Genomic DNA, 16805 nt, shown 5'->3' with positions numbered 1-16805 from the left:
TAGCTTTTTTTCTAGGACCCATTAGTTGATGCTTCTATTTTCTAAACAGTGCCAAATGCACTTATTGATTTATTTTTATCTTAGAATTATGTAAAGGGAATTAAATTTTCTTTGAAAACCATGTTAAAAAATCAGAACATTTCTAATTGTGAATCCCTAAAATGTACCAGTTTCACTCTTCTGCCATTGTATATTATGTGAGTCAGCCAAACGTGAGAGGATTCACAGGGGAGCAACTCCTGCACTAGAGCAGGTGCCAGGAAGAGAAGCCATAAGAAAAGCTACACTGTGGGTCCCCATGTACATTTCATAAGTCCCAGCATATAAAAAGGTGTTTCCTGAACAAAATTACTCCCACTGTTAGGCTCTGTACCACTTTAGTACTCAGATGATACTGATGGTAATGGAAAAGACCATCTAAAATGACCCCATTCTCTCTGTTGTGGTTGTCAATATTAAACTACTTCCTGGTAAGACGAATATACTAGCCAAAGGGCAAATATTGGCATCCAGTATTCTTCTCTGAGTCCTCTGCCCTATTAGCCAAGCCAAACATCAGTGCCTCTGGAATTAGCCCCGTGTTTCAGAACTGCCTCGAGTTGCGACCCTTCTTTGCTTTCTAGGAGATCAAATATTTTGTGCTGAGCATCTGTACTGATTCTTTGTCCTAAGTATTAAATTAGCTGTTTGAACCTGGCTGCCCTGCACTTCAATTGTCAATCTTCTTGGATGCCAGACCTTTGTTCTCTTACAGATATGTATTAAGTGTGAATTGATCTCCCAGCTTACAGCTGCCTGGCTGGCTGTTTGCCCGGGTTTCTCAGCCTTGCTCAGCCCAGAATCTGTCACTGTGCTCTTGTACTTGAGGCTCCAATATTAGCTGAAATATGACTGAGACTTTATCTTTCACTAACCTATTATCTATCCATCTAAGCGTCATTTCCTTAGTATCTATCTTGTTCCAGAGGGTAGGTCAGATTTAGTCTTGCATCTTTCCTCCTCTCCACTGCACCATTGTTGTTTTAAACAGACATGATTTAGAATTGACAGAGTAAAAAAAAAAGATAGGAATGTGTATGGTGATAGCTAACAGGAAGAATCCAGAAAAGCAGCTGAATTACAAAGTAAGTAAATGTGTACTCTCCTGTGAAGGTTGGTAGAACATAGCAGAAAGATTTTCACAGTCTAGGGGAATTTGGAAATCTAAGCAGATATGTAGACAGTTCATGTACAGGGTTCTGTTTAAAGGTTATTGGGCCCAGGCAGGTTTTGTGGGACTCCCTGGTGTTCTATACCCAAACCCCCATCTATAGAATATTGGTTGGGCAAGTCAAGACCTCAGTCTTAGAGAGAATAGGCTCCAGAAAATTCATTGCAACAGAAATAGAAGAACAAGATAATGTTCTCATTTCTAAACTATATTGTGAGGTAGGTATTGGATTGTGGGTACATTACAGGTGTCAAAATATTAAAAATAGAACTTGAGATTGGAAAGGAGCAAGGTGAGTTGATGGTGGTTCATCTGACTATGAATTAGAGCTCTTTCAATTGTCTCAGACCAAGATCAGACTTGAGCCTTAGTTCATGGAAAGAGCAGTCACAGATGTTGGCTCTTAATTTGTTATTTTATTCCAGGTAGTTACCTCACTAAGAATTTTCCAATGTAAATAACCAATAAAACACTAAAAAATGACATGAATAATTTTAAGAGTTGTTGTCTTCTCTAGGCATTTAGAAATGATTACTGGATGTGTATTTTTTTTTACTCTTATAGAAATCTGAAAAGCCTATTTTTAGGCAGTACAGGAAGGCCTATGTATAAAAAAAACAATTTTTTTTCTTCCCCTTTTATTTTATCACTAGAGGCCTGGTGCACGAAATTCGTGCACAGGGGAGGGGGGTGTCCCTCAGCCCAGCCTGCACCCTCTCCAATCTGGGACCCCTCGAGGGATGTCCAACTGCCCATTTAACCCGATGCCAGTGGGATTGGGCCTAAACAGGCAGTTGGACATCCCCCTGCTGGCTTTCAACTGCTCGCCTGCCTGCCTTCCTGATTGCCCCTAACCACTTCTGCCTGCCAGCCTGATCACCCCCTAACCACTCCCCTGACAGCCTGATTGATGCCTAACTGTTCCCCTGCCAGCCTGTTTTCCCCTAAATGCCCTCCCCTGCAGGCCTGGTCCCCCCCAACTGCTCTCCCCTGCAGGCCTGGGTCCCCCCCAACTGCCCTCCCCTGCTGGTCTGATCGCCCACAACTGCCTGCCCTTGCAGGCCTGGTCCCTCCCAACTGCCCTCCCTTGCTGGCCATCTTGTGGTGGCCATATTGTGTCCACATGGGGGCAGGATCTTTGACCACATGGGAGCAGCCATCTTGTGTGTTGGAGTGATGGTCAATCTGCATATTACTCTTTTATTAGATAGGATAGAAGCCTGGTGCACGGGTGGGGGCCAGCTGGTTTGCCGTGAAGGGTGTCCTGGATCAGGGTGGGGGTTCCCTTAGGGTGTGAGGCGGCCTGGGCGAGGGGCCTGTGGTGGTTTGCAGGCCGGCCATGCCCCCTGGTGACCCAAGCGGAGGCCCTGGTATCTGGGGTTTATATATCTTCTACAATTGAAACTTTGTAGCCTGGAGTGGAGCCAAGCCTTCTGCTGCTCCATGGCGGCAGCCATTTCTGTTGGGATTTATGTATCTTCTATCATTGAAACTTTGCAGCCTTAAGCGGAGGCCTAGGCCAGCAAGGGCAGGCAGAAAGCTTGGCTTCCTCCATTGCCGGGGAAACCCAAGCCTCCCTCCTGCTCTCTGTGGCCATAGCCATCTTGGTTGGGTTTATTTGCATATTCGCTCCTGATTGGCTGGTGGGCGTGGCTTTGTGGGTTAATTTGCAGAGTGCTGGTTAATTTGCACATTACTCTTTTATTATATAGGATGGGGCTAAGGTATGGTTAAAATAAGCATAGTCTCTTGGGATACGTTATCCCAGAATTTATTCATCCGTATTTGTGTATATCTCTGTAGGTATCTACAGAATGGTCTACATCTATAAGTAAGAGGAAATAAAAGGTATTCTGCTAACTTAAGAGTATCCACAAAGAAGAATTTGGGAATCAGCGTCTTGTCTCTTTTTAATATACAACTTAGTTTCTGAAGTAGTGTAAGTTTCTGCTAATGTATATGTTGAAGCTATAACCATAATTTGTTGTAGTGTAGGAATAGCTCTGATCAACCCCAATATTTATTACAATTCTATTGCTTCAGCTTTATAATGAGTCTGAATACAAGTACAAAAATTAAAATGTGTGTATTCTTCCCCAGGGCAACCTATAATCTAGTAAGGAACTTGCTATAATGTATTAACTATGAGGACAGTATTGGAAGTGCTAGTAAAATATATACTGAAAAAATATATATAGGAAGCTTTATAGGCTTCAGGCATGTGTGTGTGCACGCGCGCACACACACACACACACACACACACACACACACACCAGATCTCAATAACAAAGAGAAAACAACTTAATTAAAAAATGGTCAAAAGACTTGAACAGACAATTCTCTAAAGAAGATATACAAATGGCCAACAAGTACATGAAAATATATTGTACATCATTTGTCATTAGCAAATTACTAATCAAACACAAATCAAAACCATTATATCCATTAGGGTGGCCATAATAAAAAAGTAGAAAATAATGTGTCCACAAAATTGTTGAGAAATTGAAATCCTCATGCATTGCCAGTAGGAATGTAAAATAGTATAGTCCTGTGAAAATTTGTGTAGTTCCTCAAAATGTTAAACATTGAGCTAACCATATGACAAAGCAATTTTCCTCTTAGGTATATAACCAAGAAAATTGAAACATATTAGCATGGAAATATATATGCTTGATTGTTCAGAGCAGCACTATTCATAATAGCCAAATTTTGGAAATAACTCATTTATAACAGCTAATGAATGAATAAACAAAAAGTGGTATGTCCACAAAATGAAATATTTATAAATATGATTAAAGTCCTAAAATTTATTTTAAAAATTGGAAAAAGTTATTTAAAATACTTGTGGTAATGTATCTAAACTTTGTTTCATAATTGAATTAAAATAAGCTTTAGTGTTGAGCTTTATGTATATTTAGAAAATTCTCTCTGAAAAGACCTGCAAAATGCTAAAATCTGTAGCTTGCTTCTGAATGGATTCACCACTGAGGCTTAGCTACACATTTTATTTTTCTTGTTTATTCACCAGGGTTATTATTTAGTTAATGTAGTAATATGTGAAAAATTCACTGTATAAATTATAAAGTTTAACAAATACCCATGTTTTCTTTTTTTAAAAACTAATTTCATTCATTTAGATGTTATATTACCAAGATAAAGGAGAAAACATACTGCCTACTTATTTATTTGCTCATTAATTTAATACATAGGCAGTGGTGCCATTCTTGGGTGTTACACTTGGGCAATACATACTTTGTTTGTTCTTTCCTTTACTTGTGATTTCCCTTTTCAATTAAATAGTCTTTCAAAAATGGTAAAGAACATTTTACATGTTCACTTTGAGTTTTAATCTGTTGCTGCTTATATTTTAAGATGTCTTTGTTTCTGGATTGGGTTTCATAACCACAGTAGGCATGTATAAACCATGTTTGTGTTTTCTGTTTCTTACAGATTCTACAAAGAAATTAAAAGATGTTCTTGAAGAATTCCATGGTAATGGTGTACTTGCAAAGTATAATCCAGAAGGGGTAAAACTTCTTTTTTCTTTTTTTTTTTTTAGTTTCATTTAAGCGCATGGAGGAGGAATATCTTAATGAATAGTTCTTAAAAATACATATGCTGTATACCATATACCATAATATAAAGAAAGTGAAATTTATAATGAAATGTACACTGGGAGATACATTAAATGTTGTACTTACTATCTTTTTAATACAAAAATATTTTGCAAGTGTAAATAACATTTTTATCATCTGTCCGTGAAAGATATAATCTACAATATAGTTTTTAGGTCCGTTTTCTGGAAGTCAGGAAACAGTATTAGATAAAAGGGGACAGAAAGGGTGCCTGACTCTCTATGACCTAGAAATTTAAACCCCAGATGAACACTAGTGTAGGGCAGGGGGTTACTCTTTTCAGGGAATTATTCCCTTGACCGGAGAAGGATTTTGTGATTGATATAACTAATCTAATACTTTAAAGAGCCAGCGGGAACAAAAAGAGGTGACTTCCTTCCCCCTATCTTACTTTTACCTATTATCAGTCCCTGAAATTCTTTCCTTATAAAAACTTAATGTCCTGTTGATTGCTTTTGAACATTATGCTTGAATGAATTCCTTTCCCTCCCTAATTAATGGTTAGATAACCTTCCATTTAATGCCAGCTGAGAGGTGTTACATTTTAAATATTTGATCATCAGGGCTGTGAATGCTTTTGCAGCTTCATCAAGTTATAGTAGGGTCATTGGCAGTTAAAACACACTGCCCTTTGCAAAGAACCCTTTTGCCTGAATAAATCTAGATGGATTTATTTTGCTGATTAAAGTGTGGTTTGTCTTTTGTTATTGTCATTGTAGTTTTGAATGTTTAGTGGAGCAGAGCTCCTGGCTGTCTTTCAACATTGTACTTCTCTGGGATTTTTATAAAACTTACATTTTAGTCAAAACCCAGTATCTAAATTCCAACCTTAAAACTTTCATATTGTTTTATAATTTTCTATTGATTTCTAGTAATTAGCTATTTTCATGCCATATTTTGTGTTGTCTAAATCTTTTAAAACTCTTTAAGAGTTATTTTCTTTTGAAAAAAATAAAGTTGATATTTAGTGCCTACAAAGTATGGGGAAAATTAGGCAATTTAAAGCTATTCCCATTTTCCTATTATCAGAAAAGAAGCAGACATCTGGCCTACATTTCCTCACATTTTATTTCCCGAGATGCTATAGAGAGAAAAGTGTTGCAGATAAATTTGTCGAAATGAAGATCCCAAAGACCAAGAAAGCAAAGTGGGAAAGTTAAACATGTCAGCTTTACTGCAAAGCTATAAGACCCAAATATGTCATTAATATTGACATTACCAACTATACTTAAAAACATGCATGTTATCTAATCTATATACAGATATGAAATTGCTTTTTATCCCTAAAGATAGCTGCTGGCTCTAAATTCAATTGAAATGTGATGTTCACATTGTAACTTTTTTACTTCAGTGATTTCTTATTTAAAGGATTCTCAAGACTTAGTCTTACTGATATTATATATTTAATGAGGATTATCAATCACTGTACACTGGATTTATTGAGGTAATTGCTAGGTTCAGTATTAGACACACATGTGATGTCAGCCTTTTCAATAATGCAACACCTTTCCATGATGCATTGATCTGTTCTTAAAATGTGTTATTAAAATAATGAACATTTGAAAAATAAAAGAGTTATATCTCATTATGACCCAAAAGTAATTCTAATTTAAGAGTGGAATCACTTTCTAATGTTAATGCTAGTATGCATTTTCCCTTCAGGAGAAAATTTCTTTTAAGTTTATATGACTTTGAAACACCAATATGTATTTCACAAAAGCCAATAGGAAATAATTAGGACTATTCAATGTTGAATAAAAAAATATTTAAGGCCTTAAGGTTCTCTTCATAACACGACTCAGTCCAGTTTAAAAAAAAGGTCATTCTAACCATACAAAAGAGTTCATGAAGAATGCATACTGTCAGTTCACGTATTGCCTAGTCAAGTTGAACTCCGAATTGTTTGGCATAGATAATACTTAATGGTCAATTATAGAAGAAAAATTATAAAAGTTATTAGTCTGCCATTGGTATAAATAACTAATCTTTTGTTTTCTAAAATGAACATAGTTATATCATCTACATAAAATGTATTTATAAAGAGAGAACTACATAAGTATTTCTAAAATTACTTCTTCCCTTAAAAGTAAAGCTGCTTATATTAGATTATTTTTATTATCATTCACTTATATTATTGAATTAATAAAAAGCACCATACCTAAAAACTTAATCCAATGAAAATATGACCTGTTGAAATCTATTTTAATATAGAAGATATAGAAAGTATAATATATGGATGATTTATTTATTTTTAATTCCGATCTCTTAAAGATCATTTGATGATCATTCTTTGATAAAATAAACAAGAATCATAAAACATAAAATCTAAACAATTGCTTTAAAGTTTCTCTAAGCATAGGAAGTTTAAAGGGTTTTGAGACTTCCAAATATGATTATAGAATATTTAAATAAAGAAACTTGTTTTAAGAAAAGTAAAATTAATTCCCCAAAGTTAACTAGCTAAGCTAAGTTCATGACAATAGTCATAATTAAAACCTAATTATCTAGAAACTCAATTTAAGACTGGTGCCCTTTACTCTTCATTACATTAATTAGGCCATAAAACTTGAGAGATCAAAATAAGGGGAAGGTGTTTCACATAAGCAATACCATTCAGTGTATCTGAAATACTAGTACATGGAATGGCATTTTGTATGTAATGATTACGGCATATTCCAGGGCAAATAATTATTACTAACTAGGGCCTATTGGTCTCCACATAATCTTATGTGAATAACATAATGTTAAGGGTATGATTACAACTAGTTTGTAGTAGCCATGCAATCTTAGTGAGAGCGTTCACAGTAAAACAGAGTCAGGACATAAATTATTCAGAATCACCTGGAGGTGTCTTATAAGACACAGATTTTTGCTAATTCCCTCAGTTCTCCCCTTAGTTTCTGTGTTCCGGGGATGGGGTTAAAATTTGACATTGGATGCATCCATCTATCTATCTATCTATCTATCTATCTATCTATCTATCTATCTATCATCTATTTATCTATCTATCTATCTATCATCTATCTATCTATCTATCTAAATTTGGCCTGGATTTCAAATCCCATTCCAAATTGTTCCATTGACATTTAAAAAGATGGGAAGAGCCCTAGCCAGTTTGGCTCAATGCATAGAGCATTGTCCTGTGGACTGAAGTATCCCAGGGTTCGATTCTAGTCAAGGGCACATGACCATGTTGTGGGCTCAATCCCCAGTAGGGGGCAAGCAGGAGGCAGCCAATCAAGATTCTCTCTCATCATTGATGCTTCTCTGTTTCTCTCTCTCTCTCTCTCTCTCTCTCTCTCTCTCTCTCTCTCCCTTTCTCCCTGAAATCAATAAAAATATATTAAAAAATAAAATGATGGGAAGACATGAAGTAGTGGCATATAAATGAAAAGTCATTTATCTTTAAAGTCATGGAAAGAGGCTAGGCATGTTATTCTAATAGAAGGAAATATTAAGAGTAGGGAATTGAGTACTCATTAATACATCTTTACACATGCTGTTATTTTCATAATCTTCTCCAGAAGGTTTTAATTAGACTGTATGTGTTATTCATTGTATTTATCGCATGCCAATCAGAACTGCTTGCTTATTACATCAAAGCTGCATCCAGTTAGTGATTCTCAAACTTTCGCTTGCATCAGAATCACCTGGAGGTGTCTTATAAGACACAGATTTGTGCCAGTTCCCTCAGTCCTCCCCTTAGTTTCTGTGTTCCTGGGGTGGGGTTTAAAAATTGGTATTTCTATCAGTTTCCCAGTTGACTCTGATGCTGCTGCTTTGAAAGCACATTTGGTGGCCCATGGATCTAGGGTATGTTTTAAAATCAATCTTTTAAATTATCAGTGATAATGAAATAATTAATATAAATGATCTTACATTAATACATGTATTCTTTCTTTCCCTGCATGCACAGAAACAAGACATTCTTAACCAAGTAAGACATTTTCGTTTCTATTCAAATCTGTCTTTCTTTACTCTGGTGTGAGCTATGAGTTATGCATCCTTATCACCGAGCTATACTTCCATAACCAATAATACTTACAGGATATACAAGTTTACCTATAATACTTAGAATGGTAAATTTACTGATATTTGTTCAAATCAAAGTCATGGAGGGACTGGTACATTAATTATGGAATCTGAAAGTCCTGTGTGTGGGCTTTAATTTTATCATATTTGAATTTAATTTTCTAATTTCATTGAACATAATCAGGCTTTGGTAGAATAATTTATTTATGAAAGCCTTAATTCATTTATTAATGGGAGGTTTAAAATTGTATTTAAATACAATAAGGACTTTTCAAATTTGGTCGCTAGTACTGTTAGAATCTGAGAGGGAAATATAACTAAAATATTGAATTTTGCTCTTCTGGGGAAAAGAGTAATCTACCTGTTACTCTCACCACTCTCTCCAAGAAAAATCCATTTTGAAAACAAGTTTTAGGTCCATAGTTTAGTTGGGTATAGAGAATCACAACATAATTTTTAGGTTCTCTAAATGGATTTTTCTATCACACTAGGAATATATGGTGTTGTCTAAAACCAGAATATTGTCTCCTTGGACAGTATTAGATATGTACTGGCAACTTCTTATTCCAAAGGTTCCTTATGATTTAAATGAGACTATAATTTTATCCTGGACATATTACAGTCCAATTGATTACATCAGAATGCTCTTGCCTGAGTTAGATAGAGGTCCTACATGTTAGGGTCTCCTAGAATAAGGCACCACTGAAATGGCAATTCCTTGACTATGGTGCCTTTCACAAGCCTCTCTCAGAGGACGGCCTCCCCTGAACTCATCCCTGAACTTTGTGGAAACCTACAAGTTCCTCCAAAGATTGGCTCGATGTGGTAGTCAGAGGCAACTTCTCGGAGTAATTAGTTGCTTTCTGAAGCAGGCTTTAGCTATTATAGGGCATTTGTTGAGCACCCCAGTCAACAAACACCTTTCTGCACAACTTGCACGCCCACTAGAAACTGCATGAAAACTGGTGTCAGAGTTAGTTCTGCTTCTTATTGGCGTCAGCAGAGTGAGTTTCTCCCCCCACCCCCTTTGCTCAGGCTTTGCTCTGTGTACAGTTACTTAGGCAGGTAATTCCAGGTGCAGAATAGAAATAATAGGAGAAACTCAGGGTAGCCAAAGAGAAACATAGAATGAGGGCAAGTGTATTTGTTGCTCTGTGTGTGTTCTTTGTCTGTCAGTATCCTAGTGTAGGGTTTTCTCTTTATATTTCCTGTCAGTAGATGATCCTTGGCCCAAGGCTGAGTTACGTTTCCATAGCTCCCTGGGCTTCCCTTATCTTTGCACTTGCTATTGTGTACTGTAGTTTTGTTACTGTATTTACCCTTTACATTCAGACAAGTGGGTTGTTTCAATCCCTTAATACGTAATCTGGGAATTCAGAACCTACGTTTTGTACTGCTGCTTCCTACTGTAATATTTTAAATGTCTTTAACAAGGATATTGACACTGATACAATTATTAGCAGTGATATAAACACCCTTTTATTGTAAGCTATAACTGTCCTTCTAGAACCAAAACAACCTTTCCCATTAAAGAAAGCATCTGGAAAGTATAACAGAAATTGTGGTTTTAGGAGTTCAACTGAACTGAGTTCAAATTCCACATCTGCCACATATTAGCAGGTCTTGAACAAGTTATTTAATCTCTCCTAGCTTCAGTGTGTTTACTTGTAAAAAGAAGAGTGTCTGCATTATTGATTTGTTAAAAGGGTTAAATTCTATGTGAAGTAATTAGCTTCATGTCTGACATATAGCTGTTCCATTGATATTTAGAGGCAGTGGCTCTTGGTCACATTTTAGTGGTCATTTGGATTTCATAACAAAAGTTCTAGAGTATGTATGAAAGGTGAAAGTAAGAATATTTGAGATACACCCCCAACCAATCCTGTAACATTGATTTTTCTCAGTTTCATTTTTCTCATCTATAAAGTGAAAAACTATAACTCGATGCCTCTTCCAACTCTAATGTCTTTCTACTGTGAGGGATGAGAGGAATACATGACCTGTGATGTGCTTTGCCTGCCAGGCCAGACCACAATCCAGAATGCTGTTCTTGTAGGAGAGCTATTGTGTCTGTTGTGTTTGCTCCATGTACCACAACTGCAGAAATGCCAGGACAGTTAGCAAGGAATGGCAGTAACATGTTAAGGAATGTTTCTGTTTTTCTTTTCTATTGCTATCAACACAATTTCAGTCATCTTCCTCTTCTTATCAAAATTACAACCAGTTTTGAAAACACGCCAACAAATTCAATAATAAAATGCCTGCTAGAGTTCTGTATTAATCTGATTTTAACTATGCACTAATCATTGTTGAAATATATAGTATCTTTCATTTCAATATGTGACCTTAGATTTTATATCTTGATATTCAGAATATTACAGTAGCTTAGAATAAAATTATGCCCAATAATTTGAAAAGATATTTACATAAAACCATGAGAATAATTACTTATATAATATTATAATTAAACAAATTAATTTGAATAGTTTATTACAGGTTTCTAATAATTGCACTGAGGATCAAATTTCAACATTTATAAAAAATACACTATCTTTTATCCATGGAAACATTTAGATTTTGAGAATGGATCATCTGCTACATTTTGTGCTAAATTGAAAGCTTAACTTAAATTTGACTGCTTCATGTGGCTAGATAATAAAAACCTGATCACAATTAATCTATTTCTCCCTTAAACTTCTATACTAAACATGCAGAAATTTAAAAATAAGTATTTAACATGCTACTAATTGCTTTCAATTATTTTCTCTAAAAATGAGTTATAAAAACAAGCTTAAATAATTTTGAAAATAAATTAATAACTCTATAGTTTTAATAACAGCCTACATAGAAATGTGGAATTTAAGCACATTATGCATATTGTTATTTTGTAACATTTATTAAATAATTTATATAGGAGTTAAAATTCAGTTTAGAGAACAAAAGTGTTACTGGGATTTTCAGGTGATCTTTTTTTTTTTTTTTTTTTTTTTGCATTTTTTCCACATAGAAGTAGAACAAACACTTTAGGTATTTGTCACACCTAAAGTTTATTTTTAAGTTTGTCTATCACTTTTGTTTGTACATTTTCATAATCACAAATAGCTCTTTTGATTAGAAATATAAAATATATTAGGGAAAATAAATATAGAGATTTGGGTAGAAAGAAGTCTTCAGGTTTTTAATAGGTAAAGAAAATTAAAATATTTAAGATCATGCTAACATTCCCATTTAGAAAAATACACACAAAAACAATGTGAATAGTAGATTTGAGTAGAAGAGTAGGCCAGGTATGAATTATTAAAGCAGTACAATTAAGTGATGAAAACTGGGATAGCAGTAATGATTAAAATGGAGGCTGGAGCAGATTTAGAACGCATTTCTGATATGTGCTCAAAAATAATAGGTTATGCTTAGAATGTAAAAGGATATGAAAAGAGTTGTAGTCAGCTCAAGATTGTGTAAACAAGTAGATAATATCATTACTTTTTTTCTTTATTATTTTGTCTAAAGCTTTTATTTGTATATTTATCTCCCAATTATAGTTGACATACTATATCAGGTGTACAACATAGTGATTAGATATTTATATACCTTATGAAGTAATCATTACTTTTATTTTATACTAGAGGCCTGGTGCATGAAATTTGTGCAGGGGGGGGGTGTCCCTCAGCTCAGCCTGCACCCTCTCCAATCTGGGACCCCTCGAGGGATGTATGACTGCCCGTTTAGGCCCACCAGGATCGGGCCTAAACGGGCAGTTGGACATCCCTCTCACAATCCAGGACTGCTGGCTCCCAACTGCTTGCCTGCCTGCCTTCCTGATTGCCCCTAACTGCTTCTGCCTGCCAGCCTTATCACCCCCTAACCACTCCCCTGCCAGCCTGATTGATGCCTAACTGCTCCCCTGCCAGCCTATTTGCCCCTAACTGCCCTCCCTTGCAGGCCTGGGTCCCCCCCAACTGCCCTTCCCTGCTGGCCCGGTCACCCCCAACTTCCCTCCTCTGCTGGCCTGGTCACCTCTAACTGCACTCCCCTGCAGGCTTGATCTCCCCCGACTGCCTGCCCTTGCAGGCCTGGTCCCTCCCAACTGCCCTCCCCTGCTGGCCTGATCGCCCACAACTGCCCTCCCTTGCAGGCCTGGTCCCTCCCAACTGCCCTCCCCTGCTGGCCATCTTGTGGTGGCCATCCTGTGTCCACATGGAGGCAGGATCTTTGACCACATGGGGGCAGCCATCTTGTGTGTTGGAGTGATGGTCAATCTGCATATTTCTTTTATTAGATAGGGTAGAGGCCTGGTGCACGGGTGGGGGCCAGCTGGTTTGCTGTGAAGGGTGTCCTGGATCAGGGTGGGGGTTCCCTTGGGGTGTGAGGCAGCATGGGCGAGGGGCTTGTGGTGGTTTGCAGGCTGGCCACACCCCCGGTGACCCAAGCGGAGGCCCTGGTATCTGAGATTTATTTATCTTCTACAATTGAAACTTTGTAGCCTGGAGTGGAGCCAAGCCTTCTGCTCGCTCCGTGGTGGCAGCCATTTCTGTTGGGATTTATTTATCCTCTATAATTGAAACTTTGTAGCCTTAAGCTGAGGCCTGGGCAGGCCAGGGCTTCAGAAGCTTGGCTTCCTCCATGGCCGGGGGCAACCCTAGCCTCCTGCTCTCTCCATCTCCGTGGCTGCTGCCATTTATGTTGGGATTTATTTATCTTCTATAATTGAAACTTTGTAGCCTGGAGTGCAGGCCTGGGCCAGCCAGGGTGTGCAGAAACCTTGGCTTCCTCCATCGCTGGGGAAACCCCAGCCTCCCTCCTGCTCTCTCTGTGGCCGCAGCCATCTTGGTTGGGATAATTTGCATACTCACTTCTGATTGGCTGGTGGGCGTGGCTGGTGGGCGTGGCTGGTGGGTGTAGCAGAGTGATGGTTAATTTGCATATTACTCTTTTATTAGATAGGATAATTTTCTATTCCAAAATGGTGATAGTTTAGTCAATGCATTTAATAGAGATAAACAAGTGGCAAAGTATCTTATATTATGTGTGAATATTGGAAAATCTGTCCATAAAATTGTCCTTTGGTCAACTATCACATAATGGATTTTGAAGTTAGAAATATTTATGTCCTTGGTACTAATAGTTTCTAGACCTTGGCGATTTATTTAACTTTCTGAGCCTCAGTTATATAGGAGTGATAATAGCATCTATTTACTGGGTTATTGTGAGGACTAAAGTATAGTATACACATAACAAATTTAGCATAGTTCCTAGAACAGTGACATTTAGATATTGTTTCCATTATATGCAACAGACATTTTAATCAAATGTCTAATATCATTTTCTAATTATGGATAGTAGAGTGTATCCCAGACTACAAATGTCTAATATCATCTTCTAATTATGGATAGTGGAGTGTATCCCAGACTACAAATGTCTAATATCATCTTCTAATTATGGATAGTGGAGTGTATCCCAGACTATAAAGATTATAAGGAGAGATGAAGCTCTAAGGAGGAGTTTGGCATAGAACAATCACCTATGAGAGATGAATGTACAGAAAGTGAGAATAGCATTTGGAACAAAAAGAAGCTAGTGTGATTGCATCCCACATGCATGTATAATATTACACTAGATGTTGTGTTTGGTCCTTTGGGAGAAACACAAATGGTCAAGATGATCTTTGCTATCAGAGAGGGTAAAACTAATTAATCTGTTTTACAGATTGCTGGCAGAATGTTTCAACTCAGGGAATTCTTAAGCCTTTAAAATAATGAGTGGGTTTCCTGTCTCTGTTGTAAAACCTCAGTCTCTCTCTCTTACACATTGGCTATTCCCTGGTCTTCTAATCATTCTCAACTTGATGTTTCTCACAGTACTAACCTTGGGAGATTTGGGCCTTGATAGGTTAAAAAGAACAGAATCCATGGGATAGCATATATTTGAAATCATTTCAAAGTCTTGATTATTTTTATCATTAGTTTTATGATTTTGTGTTAATCTGCTTCAATATTAAATCTAGAGCCATACACTATTACACTTTAAAATCATCTTATTTGAGATTTATTAAGTAAAAGAATATTTCTTCCATGAAACATTTTTTATATTTACTTTATCTTATAAATTCTTTTCCCATCTAAATCCAATTTTTTCCTTGCTAGACTGCCTAAAAAGAGACAGTTGAATGAAATTTTGTTATTTTTGCAATTGCAGTGTCCATACCTCAACTATATATATTATGAGGCTCTTCAATGTAAAAGACATTATGTTGACCACTATGTGATATAAAGTTGTGTCAGATCTTGTAGTCCAGCAGGAAAGAAGATAAACTTGTAAACGTGCCTGCACACCTATCTGCATTCAGAGCACTCCATCCTGACATTTTCTTTAAAGGTGAATATACAAGTAAGCAATCGTTAAAAACTAACGTTATAAGTTCATAGTTGTTCACAAAATTCTTATTGGGATTTATTTTTTGAGGAGAAAACACCTTTAGAGCATGTGAGTGTGTGTGCCCCACTGAGAGGTCACACCGGTCCTACTGACAAGCCTGAACAGTAGATAAGAGTGTCACTGGTTTAAAATGGATTCCAACTGAAGCACAAAACTTAGTTGGATACAACTTAGTTGGATACAGACCCTTGATTACAAGTTATACAAAAAGCATGATTAAAAACATTTAGCTCAGTGGATAGAGCGTCGGCCTGCGGACTGAAGGGTCCCAGTTTCGATTCCAGTCAAGGGCATGTACCTTGGTTGCAGGAGGCAGCTGATGGATGTTTCCCTCTCATCGATGTTTCTAACTCTCTATCCCTCTCCCTGCTTCTCTGTAAAAAATCAATAAAATATATTTAAAAAACAAACAAAAAAACATTCTGCTGAAATTTGTCTAATCCATTAGTTGCATTTTGCAATTACCCACTAAAATAACTTGGAATAGTGTTGTTTGTTATTATTGCTACTTGCAATCCTTTACTAAAAAAATGCATTTCTAATTTTCTTTCTACTGAGTCTTAATAATTGTTAGTCTTAGGTTAAGCTACAATTCGTTGATTATGTGCCTCTGAGGTGATAAAAAAAGTTTTCATTTGCCAAAACTAATTTAAAAAAATTCCAGATGTCCACACTTTTCACTCTTTCTTTATAAAGGAAGTTCCTCCATGGCAGCGTCAGAGGACTATTAAGCAGCTCTCTGATATTTCCAGTAATGAATAACCCACTATAGTACAGATACGCATAAGAAGTGAGACATTTAAAATGCACTTTTTTTTTCTGAAAGTATTTTAATATTAAAAACGTGAATTTGAAATCTCGGGAAGTTAGCCCTGCTATATGTTAATTTCTATATACTTTGCCACAGTGGCCTTTACATAATTTTTAAAATAGATTTTTAGAGAGGGAAGGGAGAGGGAGAGAGAGAGAAACATTGATGTGAGAGCAAAACATCAATTGGCTGCCTCCTGCACGCCCCCTACAAGGGATCTTGCCAGCAACCCAGGCATGTGCCCTGACCTGGAATTGAACCAGCAACCTTTCTGTACATGGGAGTATGCCCAACCAACTGAACCTCACTGGCCAGGACTGCCTTATTTTTGTTTATTTAACATAATTAATTAATTATATAAATAATTTTATACGAAAATTGACATTGAAATGGTAAAAGCAAACCTCTGGCTAAGTTAAGTTTTTGCCTACCTTGATGGATTAGAGATCTTTTTCCCAGTAGCTAACATACAGTGGTATACATACTAGGCATTCAATCAACACATGTTGAAAATGGGTTAAAGAAATAAATGATTCATTTTTATCTTTTAAAGATCATTTATTAATTAACAGGATCCTATGACTTTAATAACACTCCTTTGTATCAGACAAAAGTCCATATTCAATTTTCACATTTTCTAGCAAACTTGTATGTACAACTAATTAATAAGTATGTTAGATCA

General features: G+C 36.6%; 1 protein-coding gene across 4 annotated transcripts in view; it reads left to right on the top strand.

The window, feature by feature from the left end:
• The window catches only part of DGKB (diacylglycerol kinase beta), a 554780-nt gene that overhangs the window by 107735 nt on the left and 430240 nt on the right, over positions 1-16805 (top strand). For 3 of the 4 annotated variants that reach the window (XM_080663708.1, XM_080663707.1, XM_080663709.1), the window contains exons 3-4: positions 4661-4737; positions 8762-8782. In XM_080663708.1, coding sequence (XP_080519834.1) covers positions 4661-4737; positions 8762-8782 — 98 coding nt within the window. The remainder of the gene's footprint in view (positions 1-4660; positions 4738-8761; positions 8783-16805) is intronic. The other variant, XM_080663710.1, reaches the window with a different exon arrangement.

The sequence above is a fragment of the Plecotus auritus genome (genome assembly GCF_963455305.1).
Source record: "Plecotus auritus genome assembly, chromosome: 4".
Taxonomy (NCBI): domain Eukaryota; kingdom Metazoa; phylum Chordata; class Mammalia; order Chiroptera; family Vespertilionidae; genus Plecotus; species Plecotus auritus.
Note: the sequence above shows the minus strand (reverse complement) of the source record. Positions and strands in the feature narration are given on the sequence as shown.